Raw genomic sequence first — 18,947 nt, 5'->3', positions numbered from 1 at the left:
GTAAACAAAAAAAGTTTCTTTAAAAAATTAAGACAATGGGGCTTCCCTGGTGGTGCAGTAGTTGACAGTCCGCCTGCCGATGCAGTGGACACGGGTTCGTGCCCCGGTCCGGGAAGATCCCAATGCCGTGGAGCGGCTGGGCCCGTGAGCCATGGCCGCTGAGCCTGCGCGTCCGGAGCCTGTGCTCCGCAACGAGAGAGGCCACAACAGTGAGAGGCCCGCGTACCTCAAAAAAAACAAACAAACAAACAAACAAAAAAAAAATTAAGACAATGAAAGTGGTTTTTAAATAGGAAGCTATTGCCTCCAAAAAGTTATCTTTAATTTATCACATGAATCTAATCATGAAGAAACAAACATATTCATATTGACATTCTACAAACTGACTGGCCTATAATTTTCAAAAGTATCAAGGTCAGGTGAAGTCAAGGGTAGACTGAGGAACTGTTGCAGTTTGAAGAAGGTTGAGGAGACATGATAACTAAATGCTTCTGAACTGGGTCTTTTTCCCATAAAGCTACTGAACAAATTGGCAGATAAGTAGAATGTGTGGATTAGATGGTAATTAACCTGATTTTGATGACTTTTATGACTATGCAGTAGCATGTACTTATGTATAGAAAATACACACCGAAGTATTCAGGAGTGATGGGGCATCATAGCAGCAGGTTATTCTCAAACAGTCCAAAACAAAAAAGTTCTTTGTCCTGTACATGCAATTTTTCTGTGAGTTTAAAATTGTCCCTCCTCCCCCTCCAAAAAAATATTTTAAGTCATCTTTACTACTCAGTGATAAAAATGAGAGCAAGACTTTTTTTTTTTTTTTTCAAGTTCAATGATTCAGAGGTATTTAGCAATCAATGTTCCATTAATCTGCAGAGGAACACAACCAAATATGGTTTCTCTAAAATAAGGATACAACTTTTGAAATTAAAAGGGGATGGCCCCGGGCTTCCCTGGTGGCGCAGTGGTTAAGAGTCCGCCTGCCGATGCAGGGGACACGGGTTCGTGCCCCGGTCCGGGAAGATCCCACATGCCGCGGAGCGGCTGGGTCCGTGAGCCATGGCCACTGAGCCTGCGCGTCCGGAGCCTGTGCTCCGCAACGGGAGAGGCCACAACAGTGAGAGGCCCGCATACCGCAAAAAAAAACAAACAAACAAAAAAAAAAAAGGGGATGGCCCCATTCAAAACTGTTACACACAACGGGGAGAGGCCACAACAGTGAGAGGCCCACGTACTGCAAAAAAAAAAAAAAAAAAAACTGTTACAAATTCTAATGGCCCTAAAGTCTCTGCATTGGGCTCCTCTAAAGAGATTCTGAGACCTTCCACTATAACTTCCTTCCCTTTTATTTGTTGAATAAATAGACATATGCATGCTAGACACCAGAAATACAGCAAAGGTCACAGTGAACCCTATGGAAGGCAGACGGTGAATAGGACAAATTAACGATGTAATTCTAATAATAAATGCGATGAAAGGGAAGTATAGGACGCTATAAAAACAACTAACAGAATTCTAATAGTATGTGCGCAGGTGGGAGCCAGGCCAGAAAGGGGAATTGGGGAAAACCACCCTTTAATAAAATTTAGGGTTAGACCTCAAGGATGAGTGGGAGTTAGCCAGGTGAAACATGTTTGTAACAATAGGAGCCAGGACACTGACAGGCAGAGATTTCTCATCCCTGGAATTTAAAGGTCCTAGCTGGGTTAGTAGTAAGGGATAAGGCTAAAAATAAAGGCAGGTGCCAGGCCTCTTAAAGAAACTTAAATGCTGTTAAAAAGATTTTAAGATTTTTCTTGCAGTCACTGATTTTCAAATCTTTCTGTTGTTCATCCTAATTTCAAATCAACTCTTACACAGAATCTCATTATGTAACATAAACAAAAGTAGCACTGTCCTGTCTGAAGTAGAAAGAGGGTGCTTTAGAACTTCACCAGCTGAGCTTCCTGCTTCCCTAAGTGAGGGCAAAGGCAAAAACAGGAGGAAAGAGAGGGGGCAGTATCAGAAATAACACATGGTTGGCTGTATTAGCCAGATTTCCAATCAGAAACTGACGAACTATTCCAATTAGAAAAATTCAAAGAGCATTTATAACATAGACGGACTAAATACAAAGGAATGGTGAGGGATAGGGGAACGGAAAGGAAGGTACAGGAACTAGTGTTAGCAGCAGCAACAGCACCCCTAAATCCAAAAGGACAAGGGCAGGAGAGATTACCAGAACGAGGAAGAGAAAGTCACACAGACAAGACTACCAGGAAGGGCTTTATTGAGGGGAATAATGACTTGTTTTGGGACACAGCCAGTCCACCAGGAAGAAACCAGGGAAATAAATATTCTGAGCTTACCTTTCTCACTGCTTCCGATCTACCCATGTCCACACTGGCTGCACCCTATCTGAAGCCGGAAGTCACAGACGCCCATTGACATAATCCATACAGTAAACCTCCCAGGGTAAAGACCAGCGGGGAGAGAACAGATCAGGAAGAACAAACATAAGCTATCTGTCATGAAGGAGTAGGCACAGAAGTCCAAGGAAAGATCAAACCTAGCCTTCTGGAACCAAGGAAAAGGTTTCCATGAGACCAGGACAATTAAGCTGAAGTCTAAACAGTGAGCAGGAGTGAGCCAGGCAGAGGAAATCGGGGAGACAGACATTCCAAGCAAAGGGACTATAGCCACTACAGCACACACTGCTAGAGCTCTGAATGAGGAGGCTTGAAGCACAGAGTGTGAAGGGAGGGAAGGAATGAAGCTAGAAAGGCAAGGGAAGACAAGACCATGCTTGCATCAATACCACACCAACAATCCAGCCTTTGTCCTGAAGGCAAAGTTTAAGGATTGAAATATCATCTGATAGAGGTGGGTGTGGGTTTTTAATAAAAGTAATAGGCACAGAGATTTTCTTTTTAATGGTAATGGTCAATTCTCGCTCTTATCTGTTGACCAGCTCCTGCCTGGTTGTTTCACAAGAACTGCAAGGCAGAGTGTGAGTATGGAGAAGACGGCAAACACTGACACTATGTAATTACAGGTTCTAATCCACTTCAGCCTTTTTTTTAATTCTCCACACTTGGACTTTCTCAGGGAACAGGTGGGCAAAAATATTTTCAGTGACCACATTAAGTTCTATGTTTAAGATTCTGAACCAAATCATTGATAATTCAAAATTTACATGGTAAGGAATGTTTTATTTAAGATGGGGGAAAATAATGTTGATTGGAGGGGGAATTGAAGAGATGCTGAATATAAGAGAAAGAATGGATGATTAGCTATGATGACTAATAATGCCAACGTGTTATATCCAGGTGTTAGGCTAAATGCTTTACATGCAATTCTTTATTTCATCTCTAAGGTCAGCTCTATAGTCCCAATTTTGCATATGAGAAAACTAAACTCAAAAAAGTTAGGTTATCTGATCAAATCACATGCTGGCAGAACTAGGATTCAAACCCAGATCTTTATGACTTCAAAGCAGACCATACCACACTTATTCAAAAAATACTTTTCAAACCACCTCTTAAGCTCTGGTTAACTACGTACTGAGGATACAGAGATGAGGAGCTCCTGGGGCACAATCGGTCGGGGTGTGGTACTTACACAGGATGATCTTTACCTTCAAAGAGAGAGGAAGGGGAGACAGACATGTATCGATACCTCAAGTCACTGATACAAGGAGGAAGACGGCAGAGCACAGATTGCGTCAGTAACCCTACCCTGAGCTAATCAGTGAAGGCTTCATCTGGTGCTTATGTTAAGCAGAACAGAGATGAACAAAGTTAATTCCAAGTAAGACAAACAGATTACGGAAAAGCAAAGAAGCACAAAATTGCATGCTGTGTTTGGAACACTTCAAGAAGTTGAGCATGGCAGGAATGTGATGAGAGCTGGAAGAGACCAGACCAAAGGGCCTTTTATGCCACGCTAAGGTATCTGAGGTTTAAACCACAGGAAGTGAAAAACCATTTCCAGGCTTTGAAACAAGATTAGGCAACTGTAAAGACTCAGCAACTGATAAGGAGGTTCAAGCTATAGCCTGGTGAATGGCTTACAGACAACGAAAAGGTCAGAAGATCTAGAAAGCAACTCCCAAACTAACCGCTTATAATCAAAACAGAAGAAGGAGGGTTCCAAAGTCCCCCCCCCCTTTTTTTTTTCTGTGGTACGTGGGCCTCCCACCGCTGTGGCCTATCCCGTCGCGGAGCACAGGCTCTGGATGCGCAGGCCCAGCGGCCATGGCCCACGGGCCCAGCCGCTCCGCGGCATGTGGGATCCTCCCGGACCGGGGCACGAACCCGCGTCCTCTGCATCGGCAGGCGGACTCCCAACCACTGTGCCACCAGGGAAGCCCCCAAAGTCCCTTTTTGAAAAACATAGCCCTTATTCTAAGTGAGATGAGACCAGTCCCCAGTTATTACTATTGATTAGGACAGAACTAAAATATGGTTTAGCCCAAACTTTGTGATCAACAGGTAGGGGTTTGGAGGTTTGCTTCCTCAATACCACAAAGAGACTATCTGAGGCAGAATATGGGCTTGGGTGATTCATTTCTCCAAAAAGCATATTGAACAGAGGCAGGATAGCCTGCTGTTTGCCTTAAAAGTAAAGAACAGAGTCTCCAGTTTCCAAAGGATCCTCTTTCCCTTGCTTCAAGGCTTAATCACATCAGTCTGCCATCTGATGATGGTTAGGGAAGACTGATATTCTCTTTTTCTGCTAAACATGCTGGTCTGATTCAGGAGCTGTATATTTCCCACCAAGCAGGTAAGAGAAGCAGAGAAGCAACAAAAGCATATACTTACTCCCCTAATGAAACACAAGCTATCATTCAGCTTTATCAATGAAACCAAATCAAAGAGAAATGAACTACAATTTAGAACTTCAGATTTATTTTTCCAAACTAACCTCCAGGTACATTCCTCATTCCAAACAAAACCTACATTCTAGTCACCCTGAACAAGACATCATGTCTTTGTCTAACGCCATTGCCTCAGACTGGAATGCATCTGTACTCCATGTCAATATGATAAATGCACAGGCTCCCTTCAAACCCCAACTTAAATGTCACTCCTTCAGCGCCACCCAAACTACATGCCCACAGGACTTTTTTCTCTATTCAAATGTTTATTAAATATTTCCATGTATTGTATTGAATAGTATACAGACCAACCCCTCCTAAATAGAAATTTTAACAAACACTTACTGAATGCTAAGCTTATGGCAGGTTTAGTGCTAGGTTCTAGAATTTTTTTAATTGAATAACAATACAATCTGCTGCCTTTCAAAAACTCCCCAACTACAATAAAAAACATGCATAGTAAAGGTAGCATTTAGGGTAAATGGATAAGGAAAAAAAGAGAAAAAAGACCAGAATGAAAATCAATGCAATGGATGAAAATCAATTCTACCACACACTCTTCCATAAAACTGAAGAGGAGGGAATACTGTCCAACATATTTTGTAAGACCAGCACTACACTAACACCAAAACCACAGACCAATAACCACTGGTATGTATATTTTACCAAACACACACAAAAACTTTAAAAAAAGAAAGAAGAGTAGGTTTACTGAACCCAAAGCTAAAGCTGAAAGTGGTAATGACTAGTCAGTCAGTAAGAAAATGAGTAAGGACTCCATATTTCTAGGCTACCTATTGATACTATATTGCCAGTTAATTAAATGTGAATTTAAAGCTTTTTACAAGCTGTTACCTGTGAGATATGATTGATGGAAGACTCCATTCTCCGAAGCTGAGAGGCTTGGATGTCCAGCAATTGGAGTACATTGTTAGCCAATGCATTTATTTGATAAGCAACACTAGCTAGGGATTGTGTTGTGTAGGCTTTGGTCTCTTCTAAAGCTTTTCTCTTGTCTGTAGCCTGAAATAAGAACAAAAACAACCAATATTTATTTAGGTTAACATTCATTAAACATCTGTTCTATAGAAAGGCAGAGTTATAATTTATGTTTTTTAATAGAAAAGCCCAACTGAATCAAAAAATTTATTGGACCAGTCTGATGAACCACAAAGCACTCTACCCTTGGACCCTAATAAAGGCACGTGCCTCAGGTCCTACTGCTCACTCTCTGCCTGCACCCTGCACTGACCTCCCCACGTGTCCCCTCAAGGCATGCTGTGTATCTCCTCCAGGACCTGTGAGTAATAAATGTCTCTATTTCACTTTCCCTTCTAGTCTTTTTTTGAACCTTGAGCTCACCATCCATGACACCCTGGGGCTCTAATTAATAAATGTTAATTTAACAAAAAAATCACATCTACTAGTCCAGTGATATGCACTATAAATCCATTCTACCTTACATTCCTGTTTACATTAATCACCATCAGAAATCCAAACCCCCCATTAACCATTACAACCAAGCTTCTCATCTCCACAAAAACTACTGTAAATCTTATGACCCCACCCTTTACCCATCCATTCTTCCCAAACTCTAGTACACAACTCAGAGTCAAACAGTAAGAAATGTTCAGAAACAAAGTTCAGAGCAAAATTCAAATACAAGTGATAAACTCTGGGGGGCAGGGGGAGGTGGAGGGAATGGAGGGGGGCAGGGAGTAGGGTGGCCAGCAACTTGTATAACAATATGTAATCTAAAAATTAAAAGGCCAAGAGTAAATAGAAACAATGGAACAGAGATCTAACAGTTCAAAAAAAAAAAAAAGAAGCAATGCAACCACTCTTAACCTTTTTTAAAAAAATCCAACATCGCTCATCACAGACAAATGCAGATGCAAACTAATATAAGATATTATTTCTCACCTACCCATCCAGCAAAAATCCAAAAGTGGGACAAGGTACTCTGCAAAGTTGTGGGAAAGACTCTCTGATACACTGCTGGTGATAGCCAGCAAAATTACACATGGATTTATTTTCTGTCCCAGTAATTTCACTTTTAGGAATCTATCTCAAATAATCACTGGCAAAAATATTATGTAATTATTCATTACAGCACTATTTGCAATAGAAAAGACTAGAAACAACTGATATAACCAGTGATGGGGGACTGGTTGAATAAACTATGGGACCTCCAAACAGCAGAGTACTATACAGCTCTAAGAAGGAACGTTGAGGGATGTCATTATTACCACTACACTCGATCTCCAGAATATTGCTAAGGTGAAAAAAAAAAACACAAGATAGAAAATAAAAATGTTTATTGAATGCTATTACTTAAGAAATGGGGAAAGATACACATATATATGTTTTTATTTTTTAAGAAAAAAGGATAAAACATCTTTAAAAAATTACATATGGGGTCAGGGGTAAATAGGTTGGCGAGAACATGGATAAGATTCTTTAAACATACCTTGTTTTTAGATTTGTTTTGGGAACTATGTAAATAATTCATACAATTATAACAAAATTAAATTTTAAAAAGGAATTTCCCAAAATTAAATGTAAAATTAATCAAATGAACCTAACTGTGCATCCAATTAGTGGCTTAACCAGAAAGAAAATATCCTAAAGCTTCAAAGCACAGAAATTTGATTGTACATTCTTTTTTTTTTCGGTATGCGGGCCTCTCACTGTTGTGGCCTCTCCTGTTGCAGAGCACAGGCTCCGGCAGCGCGGGCCCAGCCACTCCGCGGCATGTGGGATCTTCCCAGACTGGGGCACAAACCCGTGTCCCCTGCACCGGCAGGCATCCCCTGCATCGGCAGGCAAACTCTCAACCACTGCGCCACCAGGGAAGCCCTGATTGTACATTCTTATTGGGGCTTATCCTTAGGACGAAAACAACTGAAAGAGGAAAACAAAAAAATACTAAAGCTGTTTTCAATCACTTTGTTGCTGATGGTTTTTTTGGAATTATTATCCTGAGACTATTGTTTGTATAGTGTGGGACAAAGCAAGTCATTACTTATGTTTAAGTCATTGAGACCTGAGATGTTTGGCATAATTCAAAAGAGATTCTGATGTAAGAAGAATGAAGTTAAGAAAAAACTATAGCTTTGGATTTAAACTGAAAGCATTCATTTGAACCTAATTTTGATTTTATCACGTATTATATATCAATATCCTAACTCTGTCCAATGAAAAGGCCTAAATGTAAAACATGGTGACTGTAGTTAACACTGTACTGCATAATTGAAATCTGCTAAAAGGGTAGAACTTACATGTTCTCAGCAAAAAAAAAAAAAAAAAAAAAAAAAAGATATACATGAAGTAATGGATGTGTTAACTAAGTATTGTCAATGGAATGATAGCAGATACAGGTGCTACTTCCAGGCCTAGACGTAAAAACTTTCCATGCGTCTTCCGATGCAATGGTTAAAGTAAAATGTAGCCCTACCAAAAAAATAAAGCTGTATTTAACAGAAACCATTTTACACTGCTTCTATTTTAAATTTAAATTTAAAATAATTAAAAATCAAATAAAATTTTAAAATTCATTTCCCCAAACTAGCCACATTTTAAAGTGCTCAAGAGCCATATGTAGATTGTGGCCTTACTGGAGACAGTGCAGTTCTAGTCACAGTTAACTTCCTCTATAGACCATGGATTTAAAAGTTAAATCTGCACAAGAATTACTGTTGTCACTTATTTCAGGTTTGTAAGTTTAGTATACAATAGTTGGTCTCCCTCATTCTTTGGTTTTTTTTTTTTTTTTTTTTGTGGTATACGGGCCTCTCACTGTTGTGGCCTCTCCCGTTGCGGAGCACAGGCTCCGGACGCGCAGGCCCAGCGGCCATGGCTCACTGGCCCAGCCACTCTGCGGCATGTGGGATTTTCCCGGACCAGGGCACGAACCCGTGTCCCCTGCATTGGCAGGCGGACTCTCAACCACTGCGCCACCAGGGAAGCCCTTCTTTGGTGCTTTTACTGTATTAACTACCAAGCAGCCTTAGTATGTTCCAAAGGATCACACAAAATGGATTATAAACCAGAAGACAAATAGCCAGCACTTCTCCAAGGAGCTAAAACAGACACTGTTAATCAATAATAGCAGTCTTCCTACAAAAGTCTATATACTTTTAACTAATCACTCTAGGAGCTGACACGTGATACATAACCCATTTGCCATCCCTGTCTTATGCCACTTATGAAGTTTGCTTAAAATGGAAATAAAAGTATTCAGCTTTAAAGGAAAAGTTAATTATTTAAAAGAGCTAAACTCAAAATAAACAATGTAGCCAAGAACTAAACAGGAAATTCTTTAGATAACTGAATTTTCTGAAGAGCCCATATATAAAACTAGCTCTCTTCTTCCTCATTTATCCACCTATGGATACCAAGCTTAGCTAGAGAAAAGAAACTTTTCAAGTAAAACTACTCCTATTAAGTCCTTTTCTTGCCCCTCAAGGTGACTACACAGGCAAAATAATCTCGTTTTTCACTCCCTAAAGTGGAAATTACGGAGTTATAAGCAATCTCTCTCATACCTATACATTTATCTTTAACCACATTTCCTCTCCCTTATTCTCAACCTTCACATACGACCACAAGAAAAACCTTTCTACCTCTATTACAAGTAATTACTTAAACCCCAAAAGAGACAGAGAGAACATCCTTGTCATGAGTATGCTTAAAAAGTAATGTAGGGGAAAAAAAAAAAAAAAAAAAAAGTAATGCAGGGCTTCCCTGGTGGCACAGTGGTTAAGAATCTGCCTGCCAATTCAGGGGACACAGGTTCGAGCCCTGGTCCAGGAAGATCCCACATGCCGCAGAGCAACTAAGCCTGTGAGCCACAACTACTGAGCCTGTGCTCTAGAGCCCGTGAGCCACAACTACTGAGCCCGCATGCCACAACTACTGAAGCCCACGTGCCTAGGGCCCATGCTCCACAACAAGAGAAGCCACCACAGTGAGAAGCCTGTGCTCACCAGAACCAGAGAAAGCCCACGTGCAGCAACAAAGACCCAACTCAGCCAAAAATAAAATGAATTTAAAAATTTAAAAAGTAATGCATTCTAAGTGAAAAAAATACTATATGGTTTCATTTTTGCCTGCTTTTTTAACAAAGAGAGAGAGAAATTTAAAAGTTAATGTACCATGGTCCTATCATTCAAATTGACCTTGTTAACAGTTTAGTGTATTTTCTTCAAAGTCTCTCAAGTACATGTATGTATACAAGAATGTAAAACTTACCATACTCTATAGCTACATAACCTTTTTTCATTTAAAAATAGACCATGAGTATGTTCCCATGTCCTATTTTTCTCTTCCTATTCTTTTTTAAAAAACAATTTTCAATAGCTTCATGATTATGGCAGTAACTGATTGTTGCCTACTCTCATTTTAATTCCTCTAATATTAAGACCCTGATTTTAATCAGGGCATCAATGTGAAAAGCAAGTTCAAATCCAACTTCCTCTAAATAACCAAACAAGAGATGGCATTATTTCGTAGTTGTAGGAATCCAATGGAAAACATGTACAGTGAATTACAAATATCTCCTACTGTTCCCCTGGTTAGCATAGAGTCTTATATATATGTAGAAAGAGTAATATGATAACCCCATGTATCTGTCCTTCAACTTCAATAAATGTCATATTTAGTTTTAAAAATTCACATTTTATTTGGTTTTATAATGCTTGCAAAGTTTTATATCTAAAATATATTAAAAATTAAGTTTCACTGATTTTTAAATGAAGTCAGGACCCTTAGAAAATATCTTAAAATACCCATTTTAATACAGATTTTTTTTTAAGGAACTGTTTTTCTTTTTTTTATATAAATTTATTTATTTTATTTTTGGCTGTGTTGGATCTTCATTGCTGCGTGCAGGCTTGTCTATGGTTGCGACGAGCAGGGGCTACTCTTCGTTGCAGTGCACAGCTTCTCATTGCAGTGGCTTCTCTTGTTGTGGAGCACGGGCTCTATGCATGTGGGCTTCAGTAGTTGTGGCACACGGGCTCAGTAGTTGTGGCTCGCAGGCTCTAGAGTGCAGGCTCAGTAGTTGTGGCACACGGGCTTAGTTGCTCTGCGGCAGGTGGGATCTTCCCAGATGCAGGCAGATTCTTAACCACTGCGCCACCAGGGAAGCCCTAGATATTTTTATATCATATGAAATAAATACCAAAACATCAATACTGTCATTTTGCTCTAGCTCCACCTTAAATCTGTATTCCTCAAACACTACTACTGTTGATTTATTAAAAGTACTTGTTGGTACTTCTTGGTGGTGCAGTGGTTAAGAATCCGCCTGCCAATGCAGGGGACACGGGTTTGAGCCCTGGTCCAGGAAGATCCCACATGCCGCGGAGCAACTAAGCCCATGTGCCACAACTACCAAGCCTGCACTCTAGAGCCCGCGAGCCACAACTACTGAGCCTGCATGCTGCAACTGCTGAAGCCCAGGAGCCTAGAGCCAGTGCTCCACAACAAGAGAAGCCACCGCAGTGAGAAGCCTGTGAGAAGCCTGTGCACCGCAACAAAGAGTAGCCCCCACTCGCCGCAACCAGAGCAAGCCCACACGCAGCAACGAAGACCCAACGCAGTCAAAAATAAAATAAATAAACAAATAAATAAATTTATTTTTTAAAAAAAAAGTACTTGTTTATTGGGAATTTCCTGGAGGTCCAGTGGTCAGGACTCTGTGCTATCACTGCAGAGTGGGCAGGTTTGATCCCTGGTTGAGGAACTAAGATCCCTCAAGACACGCAGTGAGGCCAAAAGAAAAAGAAGTATTTGTTTATTTATTTTACAAGTCTAATAAAACTAATCACTTTCTCCCAACTCTTCTCTGTAACATTTTAGCTGTATAATTAAGTTCCAAACAAACACTAACCTATAAACTAACTTTAAGAGCATCATTTCTAATATAGGGCCCAACTATTGAAAGATGTCCTACAGGGAAAACAGAGCCTATACCTAGCACATATCCTACAGTACTAGCCTAATAACATTTCAGAAAAATAGTATGACAAATTAAAATGTTCTCTTTCTTACTTACCTTGAACCTTCTTTAAAGTCTGACAAGAGGATTTGAAAATAGTTTGTTTTCTTTGAGGAACAATAATTTGTCTGTGTCCTAACTGCAAGTGGTTTAATAACCCTGCTTAGGTAACAAAACAGGGGTCTCATGGGCATTTAAAACAAAAAGTTTTAACCATCTTGCTTCTGTCTTTAGCTTTCCTCCCACTCTTTGCAGAAATGTCACCACACTGTATTTGTTTAACAACTTCTAACTTAACTCTAATCCAAACTTGCCAGAAACTTTTCCAAAGTCAGTATTTTTCCCACAGAATATTTCAAATATTTAAGTAAGGTTTTTCCAATGAAAAAATGGAAGGTATTTCATGATAATTCATTAAAAAATAACCCACATCTACCAAAAAACACCATATTTCAATGACTCCAACAAAACAGCTATGTCAGAGGCACCATTTTTATGTATCACTCAGAAAAAAACCTGCCAACTCAATTATGTCAGAATGCTTTCTTATGAAGGAATTTTATTTTATACTAAAAGAAAATGCTCTTTGGGATTTAGATGGTGAACTTTGTATGTCACTCTTAATCATAGAGTAATACCAGCTACAGAGCTCATTTTCAAATTTTTCCAACTTCCAAAACAAACTCTTTACATCTTTTGTTTTGTATGATTCAAGATGTAACCAAAGATTGTGCACAGCTCTTGACAGTCATGTCTATTCAGTTTCCTTAAAACTAGAATAACCCCTCCCAACCCTGACCTTTTTTTTCTTTCAAAACATAGACATTATTTTAAAATTCCAGGCCAGTTGTCTTATAGGAAGTCCTACAACCTGGATTTGTCTGATTGTTTCCTCATGATCAGATTCAGATTAAACAGAAAGGCTGGAATATATATAGGAGATGCTGTGAACTTCCTACTACGTGTGATACATCTTTTAAAATAAGGTTCCACCTTTATTCCCAGGACTTTGCTCCAAGCTCCTGACACTAATTCTGTAAACTTTGATGCTGGTGCTATCTTAATCTTACCAGGAGGTATCAAAAAAAAATTTTTTAAGAGAAAACCCAAGACTCTTTTCTTTCTTCAAATGGTCCTTAAATGGTTTGACTCTTTTCTTTCCTCAAATGGTCCTTAAATGGTTTGTTGACAGGTTGCAATAATACAGTTATACCAACAGCAAAACCATCCAAATTCATACAAAGACAACTGGGAACAATAACAACTGCTGCTTGGCTGATAGCTTTTTAAGGACAACATTAAATGCATCCCAGTTACAGAAATGTTAATATGCGGGGGTGAGGAGAAAGTTTCTTAGAACTGCTAAAATACACTCTATAAAGTTTAAAAACTCTTTTTTTTTTAAAATAAGTATGTTAATGGTAATGAGAAGGATTTAAAATGTCAACTTTTAATACCTGTAACAGGAGAAGTTTTATATACACAAAACAAAACATCTACTTTGCTGAAGGCCACCTAGGTATTTGGTTAGTTTGAGACTTGAGAAACTTTCCAGGAGGAATCCATAATCACTTCGTGGAGAGGGATGTGAGGATTCAGGAAAAAAGAGCACACAGGCCAAATCCTGGTTGGAGCCATGGGGATTAGGGTATGTATGCATACACTCAATACCTAGCTAACATTGAAAGGATCTAATTTTTCTCCAACACAATACCTATTCCAATAAAAGTAAAAAGGAAATAAAAAGAAATGCTACCAAGTTACAGCAAATATCCAGCAAGAAGAATAAATTTTTGCATAACAATTCAGGTTGAAACCTAGTCACTGTACACTCTAGCACAGCTCCTCCCCACCACCTCCCACTTAAAGTAACTGCTAACTGCCTAATAGTCCTTTCATTCCCAGCAAAATCCAGGGGAAATCCCTGCTGCCTGTTATGTCACACAGTTTTGAGGTACAGGAATGGGAGTTGTTGCACACGCTCTTCTTTAATTGAAGAGCTAACACAGAACAATCAACGGCTGGTATACTCATATATATACTTTGTTTTTAAATAAATTTTTTTATTTATTTATTTTTGGCTACGTTGGGTCTTCATTGCTGTGTGCGGGCTTTCTCTAGTTGCAGCGAGCGGGGGCTACTCTTCATTGTGGTGCATGGGCTTCTCATTGCGGTGCGTGGGCTTCTCATTGCGGTGGCTTCTCTTGTTGCCGAGCATGGGCTCTAGGCGCACGGGCTTCAGTAGTTGTGGCTCGTGGGCTCTAGAACACAGGCTCAATAGTTGTGGCGCACGGGCTTCATTGCTCCACGGCATGTGGGATCTTCCTGGTCCAGGGCTCGAACTCATGTTCCCTGCATTGGCAGGCGGATTTTTAACCACTGTGCCACCCGGGAAGCCCGTTAGCTGGTATACTTATTAAATAACATTCCAAATTCAACTCTAAAGTAGATTATGTTTTTAAACCTTCACAAGTCAATTTATAACTCCAGGGCATTTCCAATAACCAAATAATTACATTCTGAAATTTTAGGTTTTACCCTAATTATAGCCTCAGTCAATGACACTTAATCCAGACTCATCCCTTTACCATCCTGTACCATACTACAGGATGGTAAAGGAATTATATTTATAAAAAACAGGTTTAATGAAAACCTGTAAAAACCCAGTTTTAGAAAGAGCAACTACATTTAAACACAAAATAAGTTAAATGTATTAAATAAGTTAAATAATGTCAGTGTATTGTTTTTTTGGTTTTTTTTTTGCGTTATACGGGCCTCTCACTGTCGTGGCCTCTCTCGTTGCGGAGCACAGGCTCCGGACGTGCTGGCTCAGCGGCCACGGCTTACAGGCCTAGCCGCTCCGCGGCATGTGGGATCTTCCCGGACTGGGGCACGAACCCGTGTCCCCTGCATCGGCAGGTGGACTCTCAACCACTGCGCCACCAGGGAAGCCCTCAGTGTATTGTTGACAGGATATATTGCACAGGAGTCTAAGACACTGGGTTCCTTCCATCAACTCCTTCCATGTTAACTAATTATCTTCTCATATAATCTTATTTCTTCTTAAAAGGAATTAAACTGAAAGAGCCATGATGATCAGGAGTGTTGCCTGGGCAAGCACTTTAACATTCTGCTGGAGGGTGCAATTAGACAATATGTATCACGGTTCTTTAAAATGCATATATTCTTCACTTCTAGGAATTACCCAAAAGAAATAAAAGGCTAAGTGCAAAGAAACTGTATGCTCAAGAATGTCCACACCTTTGTTTATAACGGAAAAAAAAAACACAAAACCTAGAAACAATCTAAATGGCCAATGACTGGTGGTTAAAATATTCATGTATTAGAATGCCATGCAGTCAATGAAAGTGATCTAGGTATTTACCAACAAGGAAAATGCATTAAGTCAGAATTCAAACTGGGAAGTAGAACCACTATGAGTTACAGAAGAAGAAATTATAGAATTTTACTTTACACAACTATAGGAATAGCTGGGAAAGTTGTGAAGGTCCCGGAGGGAAGTATGAGGATCAGAGAGTCATCAAATAGTCTATCTGAGACACCCAACACATCCAGCTGCAGAAAAGCAACTGCAAAGGAAAGACTCATGGAGAGATCTGGGAAGCTGTAGGTCTCCCACCAGGTGAGTGGGCCTGATGCCACTGTTGATCAAATTATCAGCAACCAAGAAAGAGAGCTGGATGCAGAGTAAAGGAGACCAAGGTCAAGTTGGAACCCACCAACACCTCTGCATCTCTCACTCCATCTTACCACAAAAACCTTCAGAGGTTAGTGAGTGTTGCTTACACAAATTCTCTTTTAGCCAATTCTAATCCACAAACATGCAGGGAAGGAACCATACTATAACTATGCCACACACAATTCCACCTTAAGTAAACTGATATAGTACGAACCACCATGATACCCTCTGTCAATGTGGTACACACACACCTCTGTCATATTCAGCTCCTGAATAAAAACAACAGCAAAATCACACTTCAGTCTAACATAATGCAACCATCCCTCATACAACCAAAAAGATGCCATCTCCCCAAAAGTGAGTACAAAGTCTACTTTCTCTTTGAGTAATGTTCTTTCCTTCCTTAGTTGAGTTGTACTTCCCCTTTGATATCCTGTAACTTAAATATTGAAATACAAGGTTAACCACTAATAACACACCTTAAGTTAAATACAGAAGAATGGGGGGGCAGAGAATAGGTTACTATGTACACAAATATTAAGATACAGAACAAATATTCATAACTACTAGAGTTTTCATTCTATAACTGGTCATGAGGTCATAGCTGGTGTTTATCGTAATTTTCTTCTACTACTATCCATTACATATTTCATTTGCCCTCAGCAATCACCTCATATGGTTGTTGTTCTTGCCTGGTGGGCTGACTCAAACCTTCTCTGCCATTAGCAGCCCTACTTGTACTGGGTTGTTTTTTGTTTTCCATTAACATTTTTATCATAGGAGACAGGAGTGGTAAAAGGCACTCCAGAGGATCTCCTGCATTCCAGACATACTCCTCTTTACCCCCATTGTGTAGTAGCAACCCAATTTCCACTTGAGAATCAGGATCAATCACAGTAACCAATACAGTAATCTCCTGCTTTGCCTGTTAGTTCACTGGCACGAGGAAGCCAAAGTGACTGGTGCTCAACTTCCAGTTTAATAGAACCAGCACTGCATTCCCCAATAAAAGCATTCCTCTCTTTGGAACTAAGAACTCTAAACCAGCATGCCCCAGAGTTGTGGATACAGAAGGAAAATTTTTGGTAGTGGATCATTACGGGTAATCGTGAGAAAACGTCACCTCGTTTCCACCTCTTGATTCCCTGACATATGAATGCTGGCTACAAGAGAAACCCCACCACACACCGGTGGCTGATTCAGAGACTAGACCACATCTTAGAGAACACTACCCCAACACTGCAAAGAATTGCCACCAACTGGGCAGTGAGTCCTCAAAAGGACATTCCACTGTTCTATCAATTCAGCTCCTTCAGGCTAATGGGGAACATGGTAAGACCAGGGATTCCGTGAACATGAACCCAATGACACATTTCACTTGCTGTAAAATGAACCGTCTGGTCAGAAGCAATGTGATATGAAATACCAAGACATAATTAATGCATTCTGAAAGTCACAAAGAGTTTTGGCAGAAACAATGCAGGGAGGGAAAGCAAATCCATACCCAGAGTAAACAGCTTTTTCAGGGAGAAAAAAGTGCTGTCCTCTCCATTATGGAAGTAGTCCAATGCAAACCACCTGCCACCAGATATCTGGCTGGTCCCTCCAGAGGAATGGTGCCCTCTTAGGGGGTCATTGGTGGCTCTCTGCTATTGGCAAGGTGGTCATTCAGCAGTAGCAGTAGCCAGGTTGGTCTGGTGAGTAGAAACCCATGTTTCTGAGTATATGCACAATCTCCATGCCTGCCACCATAGTGTCTTTTTCATGAGCTCACTGGGCAAGGATAGAGGTGGATAGGGAAAGAGGGTGAAATCCAGAGGTAACGTCCTGTCCACCTGATCACTAAGATCCTTCTCTGCTGAGGCTGCTCTTTGATGGGCATTCACAATGAACACAAATATTACTCTGTGTCCATTTGGAAGCATATCTATATATCTATTCCCCATACTTCCAATTATGTTCCTTCCAAGCCCATCATCAATTAGCTGAATGATTAGCTACTGCCATGAATTAGAGTGGGTCCACATCTCTAACCATCTCTTTCAAGACAAAACAACTAGGTGCACTGCTCAAAGATCTACCAGTGGTTTGCAACAAGTATTTATAGCACAGGGAACTATATTCAATATCTTGTAATAACCTATAATGGAAAATAATCTGAAATAAAAATATATATATATATAACTGAATCACTTTGCTGTACACCTGAAACTAACACAGTATTGTGTATTAACTATACGTCAATTAAAAAAAAAAAGATCTATCCACTGGGAGAATTTCCCTTCATCACTGCCCTTCTGGGTAACTGCTGAGTATGGCTATAATGCTACAGATGTCCATCTTCAGGTGGTACCAGCATATTATGTAGAACCACCTGTAAACTAGACCGAAGTGTTTTCTTCCTCAGTCAACTGGGACTCCTCATGAGGCCATAGGTGTGGGGTGAGAGTGAAGAAGCAAAGAAACAGCAGTATGAGCATACACCATATGGAGTACACATCACAAGAGAAGGTATATAAAATACTTAATAATAAAAGCAAGATACAGGGCTTCCCTGGTGGCGCAGTGGTTGACAGTCCGCCTGCCAATGCAGGGGACACGGGTTCGTGCCCTGGTCCGGGAGGATCCCACATGCCACGGAGCGGCCGGGCCTGTGAGCCATGGCCGCTGAGCCTGCGCGTCCGGAGCCTGTGCTCCACAATGGGAGAAGCCACAACAGTGAGAGGCCCACGTACCACAGGAAAAAAAAAAAAAAAAAAGCAAGATATAAAATGATTATGTATTTGCTTTTTTAAAAGAAATGTGGGGCTTCCCTGGTGGCGCAGTGGTTGAGAGTCCGCCTGCCGATGCAGGGGACGCGGGTTCGTGCCGCGGTCTGGGAGGATCCCACATGCCGCGGAGCGGCCGGGCCCGTGAGCCATGGCCGCTGAGCCTGCGCGTCCAGGGCCTGTCCTCCGCAACGGGAGAGGCCACAACAGTGAGAGGCCCGCATAACGCATAAAAAAAAAAAAAAAAAAAAAAAAAAAAAAATGTGTATACACCTCAGAAAAGGTCTAAAAGGAAATGTATCAATACAGTAGTGGTCATCTCTGGGTGATTTTTAAATATTCTTTATATTTCTCTATATCCAATATTTTAAATGATCATTACTCCAATAACAAGCAAAAATGATTATTTTTACTAAGAGAATTCTCTTGGTATAATCTTAATGGGAAAAAAAACAGAATATATATCTGTGTATATACTGTGACCTAATTTTCTTTGGTATAATTAAATACCTACACAAGCTAACTCATCAGATAATGAGAGAAGATACATCAGCATGTTATCAGTTGGATTATAAATAATCTGTGTTTTCATCCTTATCCTTTAGTGACATTTCC

The 18,947-nt window shown here is 40.3% G+C and overlaps 1 protein-coding gene across 19 annotated transcripts in view; it reads right to left on the bottom strand.

Moving 5' to 3' along the window:
* The window catches only part of ABI1 (abl interactor 1), a 103,752-nt gene that overhangs the window by 54,874 nt on the left and 29,931 nt on the right, over nt 1–18,947 (bottom strand). For 18 of the 19 annotated variants that reach the window (XM_065872906.1, XM_065872905.1, XM_065872901.1 and 15 more), the window contains exon 2: nt 5,717–5,884. In XM_065872906.1, coding sequence (XP_065728978.1) covers nt 5,717–5,884 — 168 coding nt within the window. Of the gene's footprint in view, nt 1–5,716; nt 5,885–12,872; nt 12,893–18,947 lie in introns of all 19 variants that reach the window. The other variant, XM_065872891.1, reaches the window with a different exon arrangement.

The sequence above is a fragment of the Phocoena phocoena genome, chromosome 2 (assembly GCF_963924675.1).
Source record: "Phocoena phocoena chromosome 2, mPhoPho1.1, whole genome shotgun sequence".
Lineage (NCBI taxonomy): Eukaryota > Metazoa > Chordata > Mammalia > Artiodactyla > Phocoenidae > Phocoena > Phocoena phocoena.
This window is presented reverse-complemented; position numbering and strand designations above follow the sequence as displayed.